At 40.8% G+C, this 25,521-nt stretch overlaps 1 protein-coding gene across 1 annotated transcript; it reads left to right on the top strand.

Moving 5' to 3' along the window:
* Positions 1-5,751: 5,751 nt before the first annotated feature.
* On the top strand, positions 5,752-6,534 carry LOC129765776 (uncharacterized protein K02A2.6-like). The gene has a single exon (XM_055766204.1). It carries the CDS (start codon positions 5,752-5,754, stop codon positions 6,532-6,534), a length of 783 nt encoding a protein of 260 aa, XP_055622179.1.
* The last annotated feature ends 18,987 nt before the right edge of the window (positions 6,535-25,521 follow it).

Here is a 25,521-nt window from a genome sequence, read left to right as displayed (position 1 = left end):
TTGTTCGGCGTACGTACTTCGCGTAGTTCATGAATTTGTGACTTCACGGATTCATAAGTCCGACCAATTTTTAGCAACTCTTCCAGTGATGTATCAGCTTCGAGATATTTTGCTCTCAGTTTGTCGTCTCCATTGGTAGCGTATACAATTTGATCCATGATCATCGAATCTGTTTGTTCACCAAATGCACAAAGCTTCGCCTGGGATCATAGCCGAATTGCAAATTGGTCGAGTTTCTCGTCAGATAGGAACTGTATTTGGCGAAACCTAAATCGCTCGTAGCGCAGAGTCATTCGGGGAGAATAATGGTTGTCCAAGATTTCCATGGCTGCCCGATATCGATTATCCAGCACACAGCCCTCTGTAGTACAGGTGTTTTGCGCTACTTTCCTTACGTCTGCGTCACCAAAACACATCAGCGCTTTATACATTTCTTCATGATCGTCAACCGCTTTTAGGGCCAGGTATGCCACGAACTGGTCTTTCCATGCTTCCCAACGAGACAATGTGAAACCATCACCCGTCTCAGTGAATGGGGTTATGTTGAAATTTAACTGCAATCAAATTCGAGTCAAGTCTTCATTGCTTTATGCTCCTGGAAACATGTTGTCATAGCAACTGGTGAAAATTTCCAAACATTTGTTTCCGTGATTTTCTACTGACGGACTAGGATCATTTTTAACCCTCTACGTCTTTGAAAATGGACTGGAATTCACTTCCCTATCATTTTCACAAGCGGACTAGGATTTTCCATGAATCCTCTTCGCTTTCTTCATTTGAGAGCAGGCTGGAATGACAATACATTCCCTATGTCTTTTATATGCGGACTAGAACTGCAAGTTCCCTTCGCTTATCTTTTTTAATTCACAAATAGTCTGGAAATTTTCCCTTTTTTTCCAGGCGATTGAACAAATTAATTAATTTTAATAATATTTACCATCGACATCTTCAATTTCTGTATTTCACCTTTTTTTCACTGTCGTTTATCCTCGTCGCCAATGTAACAGAGCTAAATAAAACACAGCCTTCTCGGTCAAGAAGTACGATACAAGAGAGAGAATTTATTTCAACGCCTGCTTATGTTTACATTGCAGCCTACTCCGATTCATGCCTACTACAGTAGTAACCTCAACAGGGTGTCCAGATCGTTCAGCGACACTTATGCCCATATGGCTACTCCGATTTTTTGTAACCACTTATAGACTGTTTTAATTGGAAGTGCAGAGTCACCATAATGTTTATCAAGGTTTTCTATGGTACCCTGAGGCACCGCGCGGCTCTTGCAATGACAGGCCACGGTGGGGGTGTAAAATACATTCAACGGCCTTCCGACGGTTTCACAAGCTGTCATTATTAATAGTACCGGTACCGGTAAGTTTCATAAATTTTTTTCAAAAATTAAAGCTTTATTCTGCAAAAATGGTTACAAATTTAACATTCAAAGTATTGCTCATCGCTAGTCACAACTTTTTCCCATCTTTCTGACAATTATTTTTTGCGGAAATAATCGGCCGGTTTCTCGGCTAACCACGAATCGATCCAATTTTTGTCTTCATCAAAATTGGAGAAGTGCTGGTCAACCAGGTCATGTTGCGTCGATCCAAAAAAGTAGTAATCGGACTGAGCAATGTCTGGAGAATACGGTGGTTGGGAGGTTGGGATAGGACCTCTCATTTCAGTGTTTCCAAGTATGTTTTGACCGGTTTCGTGCGGCCGAGCATTGTTGTGCTGCAAAATAACTTTATCGTGTCCTTGCTCGTATTGGGGCCGTTTTTCCTTCAGTGGACGGCTCAAACGCATCAATTGTCGTCGGTAGAGGTCCCCCGTAATGGTTTCATTCGGTTTTAGCAGCTCATAGTACACCACACCCAGCTGGTCCCACCAAATGGACAGCATAACTTTCTGGCCGATGCACGCCCGAGGTATCCATACGTTACCCGACGTTTAGGATTGTTGTAATGGACCCACTTTTCATCGCCAGTAATGATTCGATGCAGAAAAACCTTTCTTTTATGCCGTAGGAGCAGTTGTTCGCACGTGATAAAACGGCGTTTGACGTCTCGTGGCTTCAATTCATACGGCACCCATTGTCCTATCTTTCGGATCATACCAATTGATTTTAAACGATCGGATATGGTTTGCTGAGCTACTCCAAGTGTATCTGCAAGTTCTTGTTGCGTTTGTGACGGATCTTGATCGAGTAAAGCCTCCAATTCTTCATCTTCAAACTTTTTGGCGGTCCGGAACGTTCTTTGTCTTCCAAGTGAAATTTACCACTTTCAAACCGTGCAGACCTCGTCTGAAATGTTCGCTCAGTTGGAGCATAGAAACCATAAACTTCAATCAAAATGCGATGACTCTCCACAGATTTTTTCTTCATATTGAAGTCGCCACAGTCAAATTGGTCGAATTGCACTACGAACTGCTGCCCCACCCACCGTATTCTCATGATTTGGCCCCGTGCGACTTGTTTTTCCAAACTTGAAAAAGCCCTTCGCCAGGCAGAAATTTGAGTCGAATGAAGAGGTCATCGCCGCCACGGAGACCTACTTTGCAGACTTCGATAAAACGTATTTTTTCAGATGGATTAGAGAACTCCAGACGCTCCAATCGCTGGATCAAGTGTATCGAGCTAAGAGGAGACTATGTTGAGAAATAAATCGCCACTTTTCCAAAATTTTTGTTTTGTTTTTTTGTAGGCTAAGTACTTATCGGGCTGCCCTCGTATTTAATTTTCTCCATTGTAAAAAATTAATATGGAATGCCTAAATCGATTGATGCAAATATTTTAAAAATCCATCAGCAAATGATTGAGCAATGAGCGCTTAAAATTGGACTATTTTCGGGAAGTGGCTGATTTTTCGTTTTTCACTTTGTACCTCAATATGCTCCCGATAGAAGTAATCATACGTCAAAAAAATTTTACTCAAAAACAAAATACAAAAAAAAAACAAATTAATTATGTTCAGAGCTTGACATTTTGCAAACAGAAGATAAAAATGATTTGTTTGCTTCAGCTTTTCTCATTAGCCAGAACCATTTTCGATTGTGAGTATGCTCTACTCAAACTGAAACATCGATTCTTCAATTTCGTTCTTTTCTGCTGTCATTTCCTTTGAAGTTGAAAGCAAACGCTTTCTCTTGAAACTGCGCGAATTCTTTGTCATTTGAATGAGCTTTATGTCAGTTTCAGTTTTACATGTGAAAGGACGATCGTTGCTACCAATTGAATGTTTCATTCGGTTTGATTTCTGCAAACTGGATTTTCCCGGACTGTCTTTCCAAAAAAAGTGGAATTAATAGAGGCATACGAGGGCTAAATCAGGACAGCTCAATACTATCAACCCGTTTCGAATGATTGAGTATTGAGAATAAATTGATAAATTTCTCTCCCTCCAGTATCATAATTAGTCTTTAAAGGCCAGCTGGTGAATTATTTGAATAATAACTCATTACTAGAACCAAAGCAATCGGGATATCGAGAATGACATTCCTGTGGAACCGCTTTGAATTTGATGTTAGCTAAGTGGAAAGAATATATCGAGAACAAAGATGCGGTCATTGCAGTGTTTTTGGATTTGAAACGTGCATTTGAAACTATTTTTTTGCAGGCCCTTGTTGTTACAGACTCTGTGGCGCTTTGGTGTAGAAGGTTCGGTATTCAAATGGTTCGTAAGTTATTTGAGTAATCGAATACAGAGAACTGTTTTTGCTAATTCTATCTCTGAACCAATAGCTAGTACGTTCGGTGTTCCACAAGGAAGCGTGTTGGGGCCTATTTTATTCATAATGTACATAAATGATATGACATTCTTCGCCGATTGCCCGAAGTAACCAGACGAAGGAAAGTCGCGTCCAAGTTCCGTTATCGGTTACCGCGTGATTGTTGTTTTTTTGCCGCTGAAGAGTTAATTTCACTATCTGGATAGTGAGTGAAGTGCCCTGCCTGCAAGTGGATAAAGGCTTTCATCCTCGGAAAGCCAAGCATTGGTTTTTGTTTTGTCGCTGCTTCGCCGACATTGGAGATTTCGCCGAGTCATCGTGCCAACAGTGACAGTGCGGGTAAGCTTTCACCGACGACTGTGTGTAGTGGTGTCGTAAGCCGGGTTCAGACGGTGCGAGTAAGCATACGAGTCGGTCTAGTCAGTTACTGCAGTACAGCTACTCACACCGTGTGAACACATCATGCCAGTTAGTGTCATGTGTGATCCGGCGTGCGAGCTACTTCAAAGTTTTTTGAATTTACTCACACTCGCATCCCTCAAAACGTCAAAAACAGAATTTAGCGCTCGAATCAGAGATGCCAAATCTTTACATTTTCTTTACATAGAGACATTTTTAAGATATTTGAAAATAAGCGAAGATATTTATAGACTTGAAAATTATTGTAAAACAAATAAAACCCTCATAGTTTCTAAGCGGAATCGTTGTTATTAAACGGTTTTATTTAGCTTGCCCAGTAATCTGTTTGTATGTTTGTGACATGTTTGTCTGTAGCGCTGACCCACATTAATAGAAATTTGACCCCCTTCCTGTTGACCGATTGATCAGAAATTTGGAACACACCTTTATCTCTGTAGTCATTACAAAACTGCGTATTTCATGATCTTGAAAATCCAAGATGGCGGCTGCTACAAAATGGCGGACTCCTTTCTTCTTCAAAACCTCATCAATGTGGGTTTTCCAAAACCCCATCAATATGGGTATCAAATGAAAGGGCTTGACTAGCAGAATACGGTTATTTAAGAAAAATGCAAATCCAAGATGGCTGCCACTACAAAATGGCGGACTACATATTTCCTCATAACTTCATTAATATGGGTATCAAATGGAAGGGACTGACTAGCAGAATAAAGTTATTTATGATAAATGTAAATCCAAGATGGCTGCCACTACAAAATGGCGGACTACATATTTTCTAAAAACCCTATTATTATGGGTATCAAATGAAGTAGTAGAACACGGTTATTTATGAGAAATGCAAATCCATCTAAATTCTACCAAATGGCGGACTACATATTATGTCAAAACACCATTAATATGGCTCTCAAATGAAAGGGCTTGAATAGTAGTTCACAGTAGATCATGAAAAATTAAAATCCAAGATGGCCGTAATCACAAAATAGCAAATTACTTTATTAAACGGTTTTATTTAGCTTGAGCTGTTCGTATGTCTGTAGGATTGTCCCACATTAATAGAAATTTGACCAATAGAAACTGACCGAATTTCTAAAATACCTTTTTCTCTGCTGTCATTTTAAAACTGCTTATCTTGAAAAATCCAATTTGGCTACAAAATAGCTGATTCCATATCATCTCAAAACAAGAGGTTGATTGAGATATGTGTATCAAACCAACGAACTTGACTTGGAGAACACACTGTGTATTTTCTTTTATTTTTTTTGTATTTTTTTTAAAGTAACTAATACTACTAACCCTAAGTGTTACAGGTGTGGTAGTGAAGCGCATCTGGCTAATGCATGTTCACATAAGAACTCAGTTTGTAATCACTGTAAGAAAATCGGTCATTTGCAAAGGGTGTGTCTCAGCTTTCCGGGCCACAACATTAAAAACAATATTAATTCGAGTAAGCAATACAAATATAAGACAAATTTGGTTGAGGAGGGTAATGAGTCAGACTCAGAAGAAGAGATTGATGAAATATGTGTAGTTGATGTTGGTAAACTTGATGATTCTAGAGCAGAACCTCTTTCGAAAATATTTTTGAAACTTAAAGTGAACGACGTATTGATGAAATTTGAGGTAGACAGTGGTTCACCAGTTTCCTTGATTGGGCTTGCTGACAGAGTAAAATGGTTTAACGACATTACGCTTAATGAGACAAAAGTTGAATTGCGTAGTTACTGCGGCAGTAAAATAAAGGTTTTCGGTACCATTGATGTAGATGTGGCGTGTAACGGGAAAATACAAGTCTTGCGATTGTTCGTGGTCGATTCGAAAAGGCAACCGTTGCTGGGGCGGGAGTGGATGCGTGCGTTGCAGTTCAATTGGAACGATGTCATGAAAAACTATCTTTCTAGTGTCAACAAAATAACGCTGCGTACACCGTTATCCGGAACGGTGAGAAATGTACTCGAAGAGTTCCCTTCAGTTTTCGATGATTCTATTGGAGAGATCACCAAAGTTCAAGCTTCGCTAACCCTGAAACCGAATAGCAAACCTGTATTTTTGAAATCTCGTTCAATACCTTTTTCTATTCAAGATGTTGTGGAAAACGAAATCAATCGGATGGTGGAAAAGGGGATCTTGTTGAAAGTTAACCACAGTGAATGGGCGACTCCGATAGTGCCTGTGATGAAGTCCGCCAACAAGGTGCGTCTGTGTGGGGATTTCAAGCTGACCGTTAACAAGAATCTGTTAGTGGACGAACATCCTTTACCGACCATAGATGAATTATTCGCCAACATGGCCGGTGGCGAGAAATTTTCTAAACTGGATTTAGCACAAGCATATCTCCAAATGGTTGTTAGACAGGAAGATCAACCAATACTCACATTAAACACACATCTGTAGTCAATACAAAACTGCGTATTTCATGATCTTGAAAATCCAAGATGGCGGCTGCTACAAAATGGCGGATCCCTTTCTTCTTCAAAACCTCATCAATGTGGGTTTTCCAAAACCCCATCAATATGGGTATCAAATGAAAGGGCTTGACTAGCAGAATACGGTTATTTAAGAAAAATGCAAATCCAAGATGGCTGCCACTACAAAATGGCGGACTACATATTTCCTCATAACTTCATTAATATGGGTATCAAATGGAAGGGACTGACTAGCAGAATACAGTTATTTATGATAAATGTAAATCCAAGATGGCTGCCACTACAAAATGGCGGACTACATATTTTCTAAAAACCCTATTATTATGGGTATCAAATGAAGTAGTAGAACACGGTTATTTATGAAAAATGCAAATCCATCAAAATTCTACCAAATGGCGGACTACATATTATGTCAAAACACCATTAATATGGCTCTCAAATGAAAGGGCTTGAATAGTAGTTCACAGTAGATCATGAAAAATTAAAATCCAAGATGGCCGTAATCACAAAATAGCAAATTACTTTATTAAACGGTTTTATTTAGCTTGAACTGTTCGTATGTCTGTAGGATTGTCCCACATTAATAGAAATTTGACCAATAGAAACTGACCGAATTTCTAAAATACCTTTTTCTCTGCTGTCATTTTAAAACTGCTTATCTTGAAAAATCCAATTTGGCTACAAAATAGCTGATTCCATATCATCTCAAAACAAGAGGTTGATTGAGATATGTGTATCAAACCAACGAACTTGACTTGGAGAACACACTATGTATTTTCTGCAATCCACTCAATATCGGTATCAAATGAAATTTTTTGACTGATAGAATACAGTACAATGGCTTTATTGTAGAGAAATATTCTAATGAAACAGATAATGTACTAAAAACTAGAAAATAAAATGAGTAAAAAAACTTTTTAAGTTGAACTGTTTATTCGTGATTAAACATAATAATGTACTAAAAGCTAGAAAATAATTAGGAAAGTAGCAGTTAGAAGTTATCACACCTCTCCTTCATTAGTCTAGGGCATTGATAAGACTAAAATGAAATCGTGGGGCACGTTGGATTTCCATTATCCACAATTAGTGACTTCATCATATGTCCCACGATTTTATTTTAGTCTTATCAATGCCCTAAACTAATGAAGGAGAGGTGTGATAACTTCTAACTGCTACTTGCCTAATTATTTTCTAGCTTTTAGTACATTATTATGTTTAATCACAAATAAACCGTTTAACTTAAAAAGTTTTTTTACTCATTTTATTTTGTTTTGCGCGCTGGTGGGACACGTTTTCTTTTTGAGATAGTTTTCTTGGGATTCTAAATATAAAATCATTATCGGGCACAATTTTCATTCAAAATTCACTCACAACTTGCAAAAAAAGTATTGTTCTAAGAAACAGAATACATATTCGATTTTTTTTACATATTCGATTTTAGTTTTTGAGGCGTATTTATTCCTCCTGCAAATTTACTATCATTTTCATTTCACAAATTGGTACACGAAGCTGTTGTCAAGGCGAAATAAATCAAATTTTGAAAAATCTTTTAGACTGCCATTTGTAGCACCACATACTTTCGGAACTATTTTAGCTATGGATGTTTTCGTGATTCTAAAAAAATATCGACAATAATCTGAACGATATTCCAGAAGAAAGGCACACCATTTCTAGTTTCACTCATGTAGGTATAGCATTCCTCATGAGTGTATATTGCGTTGTATTTGTGGAGCAATTAAATCCAACAGTTTTTTCACTTTTTCCGGTGTTATTCTCAACACGGCTCTGTACTCTCGGGGATCATCATCGTAGAGTTACTTCAATATTGTATTTGTTGCTTCTTTTCTTTGCATCCAATTCCTGGCCCGAATCCTTTTTTCTTTCGTCTTTTTCCGGATAGTACCTTCAGTTAAAAAAAAATCAGCACAAAGTATTTTTAAACACGGCCAGCGTGTGTTTCGCGATAAAATTGTGTAATGATAAATTCAACTGAAAACCTAAGACGAAAACTGCCAATAAAGAAGTCGATTTCGCATCAATCATCTGACAAATTCGGATCTGTTTGCTGTTTCTGACTATTTGATGGACATTTGAAGAATCGCCTGGCATCTCTGGTAAACCTGTGTCATAGTATCTAGTTTCTTGCCAGCAGCTCACATTGTGTGAACGGACAAGGCGAGTCAACCATTTGTCAAGCGAGTTCACCGGGTCAGTAGCTGCTCATTGTGAAGTCAGCTACTAGCAACGTATAAATGGGCCTTAAAGCCGGGTTCAGACGGTGCGAGTAAGCACACGAGTCGGTCTCAAGGAGTTGGAATTGACAGGTGGTTCGTTTTCGACAGTATGAGGATAAGGCATGGATGATGCGAGAGGGGATGAAAAATGACAGCGGCTTTTTTTGTTTATAAACAAAGTAGATCAAATCTTTATGCTACATAGCGGTCCCCACCAACATATACCTACGCTGGGCTGGTTTCAATCGAACTAGCTGTTGTGTCTCACAACCGATGTCCGAACGATCAGGCGAGTCTTCAGCTAAAGCAATACGGCACAAGCCCACCGGTTATTAAGAGCCACCTCTTTTATATACCCACTACCAAAGCTCCCACAATCGCTGAGTTTCCAATCCCAGCAGCAACGGCAACAACCCTCACGTCCCGTAGAACAGCAATGCAGACAATAACTTGCAGCAGTCACCGAAACACTACAATGATGCCAACAGCGTAAACAAAACCAACATTTATGCGCAGCAAACACATAGCGGCATGCACTCCTCATTGCATGCCATTTGTTATCCTCTTTCTCGGAAAACTCTAGCCGTTCGTTTGGCCGCTGTCAATTCGAACTCAAGTAATGGCTGAACAGCAGTTCTGACATAACGTTCCACCTTATTATACCGCCTTGGTCGGTCTAGTCAGTTACTGCAGTGCAGCTACTCACACCGTGTGAACACATCATGCCAGTTAGTGTCATGTGTAATCCGGCGTGCGAGCTACTTCAAAGTTTTTTGAATTCACTCGCACTCGCATCTCTCAAAACGTCAAAAACCGAATTTAGCGTTCGAATCAGGGATGCCAAATGTAAGGACATGTCTCTATTTTTAAGATATTTGTAAATATGCGAAGTTATTTATAGACTTGAAAATTATTGGAAAAACAAATAAAACCCTCATAGTTTCTAAACGAAATCGTTGTTATTTTGATATGCACGCTGGCTGGGCACGCTTTCTTTTTGAGATAGTTTTCTTGAGAATCTCTAATATAGAATCATTATCTGGCACAATTTTCATTCAAAATTCACTCAAAACTGGCGAAGAAAGTATATGTTCTAAAAACAGAATACATATTCGATTTTAAAAAGTACATTTTCATTCATTATTCTAATTTTTGACGCGTATTTATTCCACCTGCAAATCTACCATAATTTTTTTTTCTGCTGGCAAGGCGAACTAAATAAAATCTAAAAACGAGAGAGTGACGCTGGACTGCAAGGTTTTGAACATTAATACCTCTTTATCGGCTGAATAGAGTGGTATAATAATCACTTCATCCGAAAGATAAAATGTCAACGAATTAAATGATTGTCACCTATTGATTCAAAAAATCGTTTCAATAGCTTAAAAATTGCTTTAAAAGCAAGCTATTGAAATCATAACAGTCTAGCTCATGATGATTGGTGATCGCAATGTGTTCCCGAACACGGACGCAAAATCTAGGAACCTGGAGAAATCGTCATAGCGAATACATGCAAGCTGTGATTTGTTTTTCTGTTCTGGAACAGCCATGAAAAATTGTTTGGGTGTGAATGCTGCGATATTCAATAGCAATCCAATAGCATCTACAATCCTCATCCATCTACAAACTAACGAGAAAAACTTTCAGCAAACCTTCAAAATATTCATTCATTCATGCATTAAGAATTGATTCAGACCCGATTTCAAATAAACGATTGCCGAGCCAACGGTAGTTCTACGTCTGCCTTGCGGTTATATCACAGATATAACCTACTTCTTGTTTTTCAATAGAAATTATTTTACTGATTGTAAGATTTTCTTCACCTAAATAATTTGGAAATTCTTTTTTGCCATTGTATGATTTTCAATTCTTAAAAAAACAGGAAGTGGGTTATATCTATGGTATAACCGCAAGGGTGACGTAGGACTATCGTTGATTTAGAGATCATTTGTATGAAGTTGAATCTGAATTCATTCTGAATGAATGAATATTTGGAGAACTTCGAAAACGAGAGCGTTACGTTGGAGGCACAAGGTTTTATGCATCCAATATTGGATACGGAAATATCCTACTGATGGGGAAGAATAATCTTCAGAAGCTATCCTGTTGATTGCGATTGATTGAAAAACCACAAAACCAAATGTATTTGGTCACAGTGTTACATGTATAGAAAACATTCAATTAAACTCTTTTACATGAATATATTTTGAAAATTCCCAGAGGAACTGGCAGATTATTTTCAGTAACGATTAGATATTTCCACATTTTCCTCGATACTGGAAGCCCACCAGTGGTTAATGTCAACTCGATAACCACCTGTTAATAGCCGCGCGTGTATGTGTGTGTAGCGATGTCTTCCCAGGGAACCGTTTGTGGCATCACTCTCCTCCTGATAGATTCCGTTCTGGCCTAGGGTGCACAAACAGGCTCTTGGTGACACCGTTCGTCCGCGCTTTCATGATAAATAAAGAGCTTCACCGCAACAGCGACAACATGCTCCAATCGCTGTTCAATTAGAACTGAGTGGATTTCCGAGCGCCGCTCGCTTATATACCGATTGGTGATTTCAATAGCCTGTTTTGAAAGCAATTTTAAGACTATTGAAACAAGTTTTTGGATCAAAAAGTAACAAGTATATAACGCGTAGACATTTTATCTTTCGAATGAAGTGTTTATCATACCATTTCGTTCAGTTGTTTAGGAGCTATTACCGCTCAAAATCTCGGTCTCCGGCGTAACGCTTTCGTTTTCGAAACTTTGATTTTACACCCCGGTATAGAAATGAAAGACGTAGTCCTACGTCAAAAAAACTTTTAGGTTGTGATTTATAGCATCACATACTTCCGGAATCATCCTAGCTATGAATGCTTTTGAGTTTTTAAAACATATCGACAACAATCTGAACGATATTCCAGAAGCAAGGCACATCAATGTCGTTTTTTAATTTCACTCTTGCAGGTATAGCATCCCTCATGAGTGTATCTTGGCGTTGTATTTTTGGACCAATTAAATCCAACAGTGTTTCCACTAATTCAGCTTGAGCTTGAGCTTGGGTAGACTGTACAATTCGTAGTTGCTCTCCGTGATTGACATGAACCAACCAAATTGCACAAAGAACACACATAATGACGCTTGGGACTAGCAAATCATTCTCGTTGTGCAATTTTCGGTGATTCGAGCTTTAAATGGTCAATAACGACGCCGGCCACGTCCTTACAGTCACCAGGGGAAGGGAAGGAATGTTAGTATGATATTCGCCGCCCGAAGGCCAGAAGGGTCGCCTCTATAGCGTGGTTCCCTAGCGTTTATCATGGAAGGGATAGTTGTTAGTGGGAATGGTTAAGAAAAATCAGGATTCACTGCGGTAAGTGATGTGATTAAGTAAACGCGAATTATCGACCATTCGAAAAAAAATCTGAAAATCTTATATGTCACGACACGCGGCAGAGAAAATAATTATTTGACTAGCTATATATTGTATTTTTCATCCCGCGATGATGGAGAGTTAACTGTGGATAGTTAACCTGAGAAGGTAACAGATATAACTCCTCTAAACCTTATCAAACTGGCGATATATTCTCTTATTCATATCGTAGTGTGTATTTAACCTCAATTGTGGTGACTGAGAGTTATTCTAGGGAAACCTGAGAAGGTAACCGATCGAACTCTTCTAAACCTCTTCTAAACCAATCGTCGATAAAGTCCGTTAATATTCGTGTATTTTGTATGAAAATTCAATTCTGCCGATTGAGAGTTACTTTTGGGAAACCTGAGAAGGTAACCGAGAAATTTCCTCCAAACCTAATCAAACTGACGATATATTCTCTTATTCAACGCGCGTGTTTATTTAAGCTTAATTACGAAGACTAAGAGTTATTTTAAGGAAACCTGAGAAGGTAACCGATTGAACTCTTCTAAACCAATCCGATCGTCGATAAACTCCGTTAATAATCGAGTATTCTGCATGGAAATCCAAACCTGGCGACTAAGGGTTATTTTTAGGGAAACCTGAGAAGGTAACCGATATAACTCATATAAACCTTATCAATCCAACGATTTAACCTCAATGGCAACAGAGAGTTATTTTTGAGAAACCTGAGAAGGTAACCGAGAAAATTTCTCCCAAACCTAATCAATTATATTATATTCTATATTCTTCTATATATAAATTATTTTATTCAACGCGCGTAGTGTTTATTTAAGCTCAATTGTGAAGACTGAGAGTTACTTTTGGGAAACCTGAGAAGGTAACCGATATAATTCCTTTGAACCTTATCAATCCAGCGATATATTATCTTTTTCGACCGTAATCGTGGCATCAGAGAGTTATTTTTGGGAAACTTCAGAAGGTAGCCCAGAGAACTCCTATAACATTGATCGGACCACAACGCAACGGCACAACGGCGGACAAATAAATATAAATGTTACAATACCAAAGAAAAACATTAGTATTACATACATATTTAAGTGGAGTCAAACTATAAATTGCCATAACTACAGACGAACAGTATGTACAATAAAATCTCAACATTACTAGAATCCTTTTAAATTCAAATTAGTGTAACAATTTATTCTGAATCTGAACATATACCTCCGATTTCCACATATATTACAGATAAAAACAGAAAAACACAGAATATTACCAATACACACACACAATTCAATAAACATCATTGTTATGGAAAGAAAAGCCGATTCAAGGAAAAAATAATATAACTCACATAACATTGCAGTTTTAATGTTGACGAGAAAAGTATGAATCTCTGGCAACCCAGATACCATATATGTTACAAATAAAGGCAAGCATTATACGCATACAAAAACACTTCTGCAGCCGGTGCTGTGACGTTCCAGTAGTGGTGATATCATCACTGCGCCTTTTCAACTCTGCTCGCTGGTATCCCGGAGAGCAGTGGGATATCCATTTTCAGCTCACGTTGCTGCTGCTCTTCTCTAATATAGTGCAGCGTTAAGAAGGAAAATGCAAATGGTAGAACAAAAATACTTAGCTGGGATGTTTCTCGGCTTCTATATAGCATGGCTAACTATCACTCACACATACACATAACCACAGCATACGATAGGATGATGCGGAAAACGAGCAAAAATCGCGGCCGGAATGTTTATTTTTAACAAATTTACGTGTTGGAAGCATCAACTAAGCATATAATAATTTGGAAGAAAACTCTACAATATATCCTTTCACAAAAACAACATCACTTTTGGCGTTAAATGGCTTTAAAAAAACAAAACAAAACAACCAATGAACTCTTAATAGCAGCGGGTTGAGCCGAAACACATCGAAATACGTTAGGCAACGAGAAAAAAAAATAAACGCGGAGCAAAAAAAAAACTGCATCCGCACCCGACGACTGCCCGATCGAGACTCCTAAAATTCCGCGAGAAGTGTTTTGGCTAATTAAGTAACCCTAAAAGATGAAAAATCTCAATCTGAGAGATTGTAAAATTGAGTGTACACCCTAAACTTCTCCTTGTGAGTAAAGTAAAACAGGTAAAACAAACCTTGTAAGTATAATCATTGCAAACTAGCGTACTTTTTCGTCAATGTGTAATGTCAACACCCAACCACTGTTTGGGCCAGCGTTGTCAATCCCAACAGTGTTTCCACTAATTCAAGTGTTTTTCTCAACACTGCTCTGTACTCCAGAGGATCATCATCGATGAGTTCCTTCAATATTGTTTTTGTTGCTCCTTTTCCTTGCATCCAATTCCTGGCCCAAATCCTTTTGCCTTTCTGCTTTTTCGGATAGTACCTCCAGTTCGAAGAAATTCAGCACAAGGTATTTTTATACACGGTCAGCGTGTATCCTGAGACGAATACGGATCGCATTCGGATCAATCATCTGTCAAATTCAGACCTGATTGCTGTTTCTGACTTTCTGACTATTTGATGGACATTTGAAAAATCATCTGGCACTCCTGGTAAGCCAATGCTGCAGTATCTAGTTTTGCGTCAGCAGCTCACACTGCGTGAACGGACAAGGCGAGTCAACCAATTGTCAAGCGAGTTCACCGGGTCAGTAGCTGCTCATTCTCAAGTCAGCTACTAGCAACGTATAAATGGGCCTGTAGGCACATTCCCACCACCAACGAGCTTTCAGCACGCTCCCGTTCATCTGCACTGGAGTGCGTTCATAGGTGAATAAGATTGAATATACTGAGAGAAAATATTTAATAATTATAAGTTTTTTTTTTTTTTTGTTTTTGTGAATTATTTTATTGTGAAATATTGTTTAAAAAAATACTTAGAATATAAGTGAAAATTTAAAATGGCAGAGAGTGGGGGACCTTCGGATATGGAGGTCTCTGACTCTAGTTCCCTCCTAACGGATAAAAAAAAGTCACTCAAACGTGTTCCAAATACGGAAGATACTTCTTCTGGGGACGAGTCAGCTAACCCTACCAAGCCTCCCTCCAAAAAACTAGCAAATCTCCCATCTGCCCTTAACGATCCCACTCTACCTTCAACCTCGTCTTCTCCCTCTGTTCTTCCCGCTCCTTCTCAACCTTCGCCTTCCCACTCTCAATCCCCGTCCTCGCCTTCCCCCCCTGTTATTCCCACTCCCCGAGTAAAGGTCTATCCAGAAGATGCGCCCGGAACTGGTCCCTGGGTTGTTTTCTTCAGGCCTAAGCCAAATGGAAAGGCGTTGAGAGTCATGCAGATCGCGAAAGATCTGGCAAGGTATACCTCCGTTTCGGAAATTTCGAAGGTTAGACCAAACAAATTGCGAGTTGTCGTGAATGATCGAAAAGACGCAAACAAGATTGTTGTCGATCAGCATTTTACAATTGAGTATCGGGTCTACATACCCTCTCACATAGTCGAAATTGAGGGTGTGATAACCGAAACGGGCTTGACGTGCGAATACATTACGAGTGAAGGTACCGGCCGTTTTAAAAAACTGCCCTCGACGACTGTTAAGATCTTGGGTTGCCGCCAGCTCGGAACAGTCTCCCATGAAGGAGAAGAAAAGAAATTTACGCCGTCCAACTCGTTTCGAGTCACCTTCGCTGGTTCAGCTCTCCCTGACTACGTGATGGTAGATAAATTGAGGTTAGCCGTGCGACTTTTTATTCCAAAGCCAATGACTTGTCTAAAGTGCAAGTCAGTTGGTCACACGGCTGCTTATTGTGCCAATAAAGAACGATGTGCCACTTGCGGAGAACAACATGAGGGGAAATCCTGCAGTGCGACTGAGCATAAGTGTCCATATTGCGGGGGATCCCCACACGTGCTCTCAGCTTGTGAAACATACAAGGCTCGCTGGGAGAAACAGAAGCGCTCTTTGAGGGAACGCTCTAAACGCACTTTCGCAGAAATTTTGAAGGGCGCTTCTCCACTGGCTCAAGAACAACAACCAATCAATACACACAATGTCTTCGCTACTTTGCCAGTTGACGAAATGGAAGCGGATACAGCTAACGGGGGCACGCCGTTTATTTCTCAAGGGAATCCCCGGCGCAAAAATGTGACCACTCCCAAAGTTCAAGGACAAGTCCCTCCGGTGATACCCCCTGTTAGCTTGCCCAAAAAATCGAGTGCAGCGGATAAGCAAAATCAGGTCCCTCCTGGCCTCCGTGGTAATAGTTCACCTTCGAACGACCCAGCACTCGAGGGGACATCAAAAACCCCAACTGTCCCTGTTTTTCCGTCAAGTTCAACTTCCCAATCGGGATTTATAAAGTTGTCTGACCTTGTGGATCAAATCTTCACGTGTTTTAATGTTTCCGACTCCATCAGAACCATTGTCACCGCAATGCTTCCAGTACTAAAGACAATTTTGCAGCAATTGATGCAAACATGGCCCCTCCTTGCAATGATTATCTCTCTTGATGTCTAATTTAAATAGAGAGGTCGGAGATATCACTGTTTTACAGTGGAATTGTCGTAGTCTTATCCCTAAATTGGATACATTCAAATTTCTAATTCATAAACTCAATTGTGATGTTTTTGCTCTATCCGAAACCTGGCTCTCTTCTCAAAATGATCTCTCTTTCCACGATTTTAATATAATACGCTCGGACCGTGATGACAGATACGGAGGGGTACTATTGGGGATCAATAAGTGTCACTCATTTTTTAGAATTGACCTTCCACCTACTGGAGGGATCGAAGCTGTTGCTTGTCATGCAAACATCAGAGGCAAAGACCTCTGTATAGTCAGCTTGTATTGGCCTCCGAGAGCTGCGGTTAGCCGCAAGCAACTTGTTGACATGTGCTCACTCCTTCCTGAGCCACGATTAATCTTGGGAGACTTCAACTCTCACGGAACTGCCTGGGGGGAACAGTACGACGACAATCGTTCATCGTTGATATATGACCTTTGTAACAGCTTCAATATGACCGTTTTGAACACTGGGGAAACAACACGTGTACCTAAACCTCCTGCTAAACCAAGTGCTCTTGACCTCTCGCTTTGCTCGAATTCACTATCGTTAGATTGCAAGTGGAATGTAATCCAGGATCCCAACGGTAGTGACCACTTGCCAATCAAAATTTCTATCACCAATGGGTTGAATTCTTCTGAATCAATAAACATGGCATACGACCTCACAAGACACATTGACTGGAAAAAATATGCGGACGCGATTGCTCTAGCCATCAATTCCAGAGATGGTTTGCCTCCATTGGAGGAGTATAACTTCATTTCTCGTTTGATCTATGACAGCGCGGTTCGCGCTCAAACGAAACCCATCCCAGGTTCCACTATTCGTCGAAGGCCTCCCAATCCATGGTGGGATGGCCAGTGTTCCAAGCTTTATGGAGATAAATCGAATGCATTTAAAGCTTTTCGGAAACGTGGAACCCCTGAAAATTTTCAGAAGTATTTGGACCTTGAAAATCAATTTAAAAACTTGATCAAAGGGAAAAAACGTGCTTATTGGCGAAATTTCGTGGGAGGTTTGTCACGAGAAACGTCAATGAAAAAATTATGGAATGTGTCTCGAAACATGAGAAATCGCTCTTCATCCAATGCAAGCGAGGAATATTCACATCGATGGATTTTTAATTTTGCACGAAAGGTTTGTCCCGATTCCGCTCCAGTGCAAAGAATTATTCGAGATATACCACAAGATAGGTGCGATCTTGATTCCGAGTTTTCGATGGTAGAATTCTCTCTTGCTCTCCTTTCATGTAACAATTCTGCTCCGGGATCGGATAGAATTAAGTTCAACTTGCTGAAAAATCTCCCTGATGTGGCGAAACATCGCTTGTTGAATTTATTCAATCGGTTTCTGGAGCATAATATTGTTCCAGATGATTGGAGACAAGTACGAGTTATAGCTATTCAAAAACCCGGAAAACCCGCGTCCGACTTCAATTCGTACCGCCCAATAGCAATGCTGTCTTGTATACGGAAATTGTTGGAGAAAATTATCTTGTTTCGCCTTGATCGATGGGTTGAAACGAATGGCCTACTCTCAGATACACAATATGGGTTCCGCAGGGGCAAGGGGACGAATGATTGTCTTGCGTTGCTTTCTTCAGAAATTCAACTGGCTTACGCCGAAAAAAAACAAATGGCTTCAGTATTCTTGGACATAAAGGGGGCCTTTGATTCTGTTTCAATAGAGGTTTTGTCAGACAAATTACAATCTCGGGGTCTGCCGCCTCTATTGAATAATATGTTATATAACTTGCTTTGTGAGAAACATTTGAACTTTTCTCACGGAGATTCGGCAGTAAGTCGGGTCTCTTACATGGGACTCCCCCAGGGCTCATGTTTAAGCCCCCTTTTGTACAACTTCTACGTAAGCGACATTGACAATTGCCTTACACAAAATTGCAGCCTAAGACAACTTGCAGATGATGGAGTGGTGTCTGTCGTAGGATCAAACGAATCCGACCTGCAAGAATCCTTACAAGATACTTTGAACAATTTTTCAACCTGGGCCATTGGGCTAGGGATCGAATTCTCCACGGAGAAAACAGAGATGGTGGTTTTTTCTAGGAAGCATAAACCAGCAAAACCAAAGCTTCAACTTTTGGGTAAACCGATCACTCATGCTATGTCATTCAAGTATCTTGGGGTCTGGTTCGACTCCAAATGTACTTGGGGGGCCCATATTAGGTATCTGAGTAAAAAATGTCAACAAAGAATAAACTTTCTCCGTACAATTACCGGCACCTGGTGGGGAGCCCATCCCGAAGATCTTATAATGTTGTATCGAACAACTATTCTCTCAGTGATGGAGTATGGCAGTTTCTGTTTTCAATCAGCTGCCAAAACACACCTCATTAAACTCGAGCGAATTCAGTATCTTTGTCTCCGTATCGCGTTGGGATGTATGCCCTCAACGCATACCATGAGTCTCGAGGTTTTGGCAGGCCTACTCCCACTAAAAGATCGCTTCAATTTATTATCTCTTCGGTTCCTCATCCGGTGTAAGGTTATGAACCCATTGGTGATCGGAAATTTTGAGCAGCTGATCGAGCTAAATTTTCATTCTGGATTCATGAGCTCATATCATGAATTCGTCTCCATGCAGGTTGATCCTTCTTCGTATATTCCCAACCGTGTTTGTTTTCCTGACTACATCAATTCCTCTGTGCATTTTGATCTGTCCATGAAGCAGGATATCCATGGAACATCAGATTATCTTCGGTCGAGGATCGTTCCAACGATCTTCGATGCAAAGTATGGGGATATCAATTGTGATAATATGTACTTTACTGATGGGTCCTCTATGAATGAGTCCACAGGATTTGGAGTGTTCAACGAATTTTTTAGCACCTCACACAGTCTTCAGAATCCTTGCTCAGTGTATATTGCTGAATTGGCAGCGATACACTGGGCGCTGGACAGCGTCGCCTCACGACCTGTTGAACACTATTACATTGTAACGGATAGTCTTAGCTCTGTCGAAGCTATCCGTTCAGTGAGGCCGGAAAAGCACTCGCCGTACTTCCTTGAGAGAATACGAGAAATTTTGAGTGCTTTATCCAGACGCTGTTATGTCATTACCTTTGTCTGGGTCCCTTCACATTGCTCAATTCTGGGTAATGAGAGGGCTGACTCATTAGCAAAGGTAGGTGCAATTGAAGGCGATATTTATCAGCGTCAAATCGCCTTCAATGAATTTTATTCTTTAGTCCGCAAAAATACCGGTTCCCGGAATAAATCGCCACAGAAAACGACTGCAACAGAAACCACCGCTTATAAAATGTGTAGTAGGCTATAAATATTGTGGCGCGGTATTGTATTTCAAAACAAGAATTAACCGGGCAAACGTATCGCCCCAGGCAAACGTAACGCCCCGGGCAGACGTATACCGTCCGACGCTCGCTAGAGCTCGGTCGGACATTGCTAAAGGATCGTATCCTATGTTTCAAACTAACCGGGCAATCAGTGGATCCCAGGTTTGCGTGCGAGACACCGCCGCTTCCGACGGCGGGTCGGCGGTGGACTCGGATTGCGTCATCTTGGCGGCATGGGCCGCCTCGATTCCTTATCCTCGCCAAATGGGGACTTCGTCCCCATTACATTGTCCTCAGAATAAATTTCGAAAAACGAGAACAAGAGAATAAATTTATAATAGAAATGTGAGGCACATGATGTTTTTCCCGCGCCAAATATTTCTAGCCTACTACACTTTTTCTAAGCGGTTGTTTCTGTTGCAGTTGTTTACTGTGGCGATTTATTCCGGTCACCAAAAATACCATAGTTAACTGGCAACGCAAATGGAACGAAGATGAATTGGGCCGGTGGCTCCACTCGATTATCCCTAAGGTTAGCCTCAAACCATGGTTCAAAAGTCTGGACTTGAGCCGGGACTTTATTCGCACCTTCTCCCGACTCATGTCCAATCACTGTTCGTTAGATGCGCTACTCTTTCGTATTAATCTTGCCGACAACAATCTTTGTGTTTGTGGCCAAGGTTACCACGACATCGAGCACGTTGTTTGGTCGTGCGAGCTGTATCTTGTCGCCAGATCGAATTTAGTAGTCACCCTTCGGGCCCGAGGAAGGCAGCCCAATGTGCCGGTGAGAGACGTGTTGGCTCGGTTAGACCTTGATTACATGTCCCAAATATATGTATTCCTTAAAGCTATCGATCTTCGTGTGTGATTGTCCTTATACCCTTAGTTTTTCCTTTTCCTTTTCCTTTGTGAGAGATCGGATCCCTTCTTAAGAATAAGATGAAATGTAAATACATATTAGATATAAGATAGGTTTAAGAATTGAGTGTGATGAGTGTGATTGAGAGTGTGAGTGTGATCAATGTCAACATATCCTCATATCCCCTCCTTTTCCTGAAGAAAATATGTCACCCTTCTAAACTCGAGTTGACCGCGAGTAATCGGTTTCCTATATTATTAACATTAGAATTAAGGAAAAATGTATATATACTAGTAACAATACAGTAAGGAGTTCGGCTCCTTTAAACCTATGTAACTGAGCCTGTAAAAATAAACGATTTAAATAAAAAAAAAATAAATGATATGAAACGAGTCTTACGTTTTTGCGATAGAAATGTATTTGCTGACGATACAGTTCTGTTCATAGCAGCTAGAAAATTGGAATCCGCAGCATTGCACTTAAATGGAGATTTGCATTGTCTTAGTATTTGGTTGAATTATAAGCAGTTAAAATTAAATGTTGGAAAAACCAAGTACATGGTATTTTCTTCGAGATATTATAACAGCGAGTGTTTGGTAAAGATAAATGGTGAGACCCTTGATCGCGTTAGACAGATAAAGTATCTTGGTGTTACTATAGATGACAAACTGCTTTATAAGTCTAACACATCAAAAAAATTGCAAAAAAATACGGTATCATGTAAACGGCACGGAAATGAGCTGACAGTGTTCATGCTAAACACGCTTCAATGGCTGTCTGTGAAGCAAAAGATTGTATATTTAACCATGGTGTTCGTTTCCAAAATTATAAATGGATTGCTGCCTCGATATTTGTGTGATCGAATTGAAAGAGGAAGTGATATTCATAGATATAATACCAGAAATGCAGACGAAGCACGAACACCTAACTTCTTAAGTTAAGTGTCACACTCCCTATTTTTTAAAGGTGTAACTTGTTTCAATTCGATGCCTAGGCACATTAAAAGAGCAACACCATTAGTGGATTTTAAACGACAGTGTATTTCACATATCAAAAATGTAATTTAAATGGTTAAATTGTAATTAACGAAGTTGTTTTTTAACGAATTGTGTTTGTGTATGTGTATGAAAGAATGAACTGCCATCTTTGATGGAAGCGTAGCAACTTGTAACTAACGTTACTATAACATCATCGCAACAGTTGTTTGTTCATCGTAGTACTCTGGTATATTAGAAGTAGTCAAATAAAATTTTATTCCAATTTGTTCTCTCAACTCGACCAGACGTCTTTTATTTCCACTTAATACGCATAACAGGTTATGGGCCTGAGTTTTATGAAGAATTGAAAAGATGGAGAGGACCGGAATCGTCAAATTAATCAACGAGAACTACGATTCTTGGAAGCTAGACGTTGAATTCCTACTCGTTCGGGAAGGCTTGTGGAAGTATGTAGTTCCTGGGACGAAACCGGAGCTGGCTGCTGATCAGTCGAATGCTGTTGTGATTGCTGCATGGGAAGATGGTGATCAACGAGCTCGTGCGACGATTGGGTTACTCCTCAGCCGGTGCCAACACGGTCACATCCGGAATACAATAACTGCCAAAGCCGTGTGGGAAAATCTCAAGAAGCAACATGAGAAGAAATGGTTAACTTCAAAAGTGCATCTCTTGAAACGAATCTGTGATCTGAAGTATCACGAAGGCGACGACATCGAAGAGCATCTACAGAAATTCGAAGATTTGTTTGAGAAGCTTTCGAACGCCGGTACGAAACTGGACAGTGATCTTCAAGTGATCCTGGTCTTCCGAAGCTTACCCAGTTCCTTTGACGCGCTGACAACGACTCTGGAGAACCGATCTGAAGAAGAACTTACGCTGGAAATCGTGAAGAATAAGATCATCAACGAAGTTCTGAAGCGAAATGAATCTTCATCAGTGGATCCAACTGTGTTGAAAGCGGACGGGAAAACCAAGAGCGTGGTGTGTCATCATTGCCAGAAGGTTGGCCACAAGAAAAGGAATTGTAAGCTATGGCTGAAGGATCAGGATCAGAACGATCGAAACCAGAAGAGTGGTAATACCGTGGATGATCGAAAACCTGTCCCCAAACAACCGAAGGTCAGAATTGCAAAATCGGAGGAAGAAAAGTTTGCATTCAGTGTCTGGGATGATGCTGCCGTGAATTGGATCGTTGACTCAGGTGCAAGTCTGCATATGAGCACGAATGAGAAGTATTTTGTGAGCTTGGAAGAACCGAAGGACGATACACCACGTTTCGTAACGGTTGCGGATGGCAAAAAGGTTGCTGTGAAGGGGATAGGAAGCTGCAAAATAAAGTGCTACGGATTAAACCTGAAATTTTGCAGAAATCCTGCTAAGCGATGTTCTCTTTGTTCCGGAGCTCGATATGAACTTGGTATCCGTCGGAAGGTTGGTGCAGAAGGGCGCTAACGTCACGTTCGATGAGAAGGGTTGTACGATTGCGAGCGGACAACGAATTGCTGCTGTGGCACTTCGAATGAACGGTTTGTATCACCTACGTCTAGTAGAGGGGACGAACGTTGTCACCGAACAGAACCATGCGACGGACTGCATACACGAGTGGCACCGTAAACTAGGACACCGTGATGTTCAGGCCATCCTTGAGCTGGAACGTCGGCAGTTGGCAGAAGGCATTAAAGTGAAGAATTGCGGGTTGACGATTACCTGTGAAACCTGTCTGCAAGGAAAAATGTCTCGTACACCGTTTCCAAAGAAGGCGAAGAGGAAGTCCAAGGTAATTCTCGACATAGTGCACAGCGATCTTTGTGGGCCGATGAATACGGTAACACCTGGAGGACGTCGATATTTCATCACTTTTATCGATGACTTCAGCCGCTATTCGACGGTGTACCTGTTGCGGGAGAAGTCAGAAATAATCGATGCGCTGAAGGATTTCGTACAGCAGATGAAAATTCAGTTCGGCAGACCGCAAAAGGTAATACAGTCGGATCAAGGTGGCGAATACCGAAGCAAGGAACTCATGGCATTCCTGAAGAATGAAGAGATTTTGCAGCAGTTCACAGTAGCATACACGCCTCAGCAGAACGGCACTGCCGAAAGGAAAAATCGTTCGCTGCTGGAAATGGCGAGGTGTATGATTCTGGACAGCGGGATGGATTACCGATACTGGGGTGAAGCCATTAACACTGCCAATTACTTGCAGAATATTCTGCCGACGAAGTCAGTACAGAAGACGATATATGAAATTTGGAAAGATATCAAGCCGGACATGAAGAAACTAAGGGTGTTCGGGTCTCCTGCATATGTCTATGTACTACAGCAGAAACGGAAGAAGCTCGAACCCAAGTCAGTCAAGATGACTTTCGTTGGATATTCGGATCAGCATAAGGCGTGGCGGTTCATTGACACGACAACGAATAAGGTAGTATTCAGTCGTGATGCAACTTTTCTGAGTACAAGTTTTGCTGATGGACAGAAGTGTATAAAAACAGAAGAAAAAGAAGATGACGTCGTAGTTTTTCCGCTAACACCGAACCCGTCCAACACATGGGAAGCAGAACGACCACCACAACCAGAAGACGATGATGAGGATGAACTTCCCAGTGACGACAGTATGTACGAGGATGCTGATGATCAAGATCTCGACGATAGTGAAGAAGAAGATCAGGCCCCGGACGTAATAAATGGTATCCAGGAACAGGAGGAGCAACTTGATTTGCCAAGAAGATCTACACGTGCAACTAAAGGAGTCAAACCCGATCGCTATGGTGCAGATGGAAGAATGGTTCAGCAACAGTCCAGCGAGCCACGTACGTATCATGAAGCCATCAGTAGTGCTGATAACGCATCCTGGAAGGCAGCGATGAAGGATGAACTTAAGTCATTGGAGCAGAACGGTGTGTGGGAGCTCACTACGTTACCTCCAGGAAAGAAAGCCATTAGATCCCGGTGGACCTACAAGAAGAAAGAAGATAAGTTCGGAAGGGTCATCAGATATAAAGCCCGACTGGTAGCCCAGGGCTTCACGCAACGCTCTGGACTCGACTATGATGAGGTGTTTGCGCCTGTAGTGAAGCAGTCAACATTCAGGGTACTTTTGACCATTGAGGCTAGGTGTAATCTACTAGTAAAACATGTGGACGTGAAGACTGCATACCTGAACGGGAACCTCGATGAAACTATCTATATGAAGCCACCACCAGGAGTGCAGAAAGAAGATGGTCAAGTTTGCCTGCTGCGTAAAAGTTTATATGGCTTGAAGCCATCCGCAAGAATGTGGAATCAGAAGCTGAATGAAGTCCTGTTGCGAAATGGTTTCAAACAAGCTGTGGCGGATCCTTGTGTATACGTTCGGAAGCGGAACAACCAAATGACGTATCTCTTGGTATATGTAGACGACAAGCTGCTGGTAACTCCAAACGAAGAGATTTACAACGATGTCATCCGGAGATTGGGTTCAGAGTTCGTGCTAATGGAGCTAGGTGACGTGAAACACTTCCTTGGAATTGCTGTTCGTTTTGGACTGGAGGATGCGAAAGGATCAAAAATACCAATGGACCCCGGATATATACAGCAAAAGGAGAAGTCGGAGAGGCTTCCCACTAATGACAAATATCAAAGCCTCATTGGTGGTTTA

This window comes from Toxorhynchites rutilus, chromosome 2 (assembly GCF_029784135.1).
Source record: "Toxorhynchites rutilus septentrionalis strain SRP chromosome 2, ASM2978413v1, whole genome shotgun sequence".
NCBI lineage: Eukaryota > Metazoa > Arthropoda > Insecta > Diptera > Culicidae > Toxorhynchites > Toxorhynchites rutilus.
Note: the sequence above shows the minus strand (reverse complement) of the source record. Positions and strands in the feature narration are given on the sequence as shown.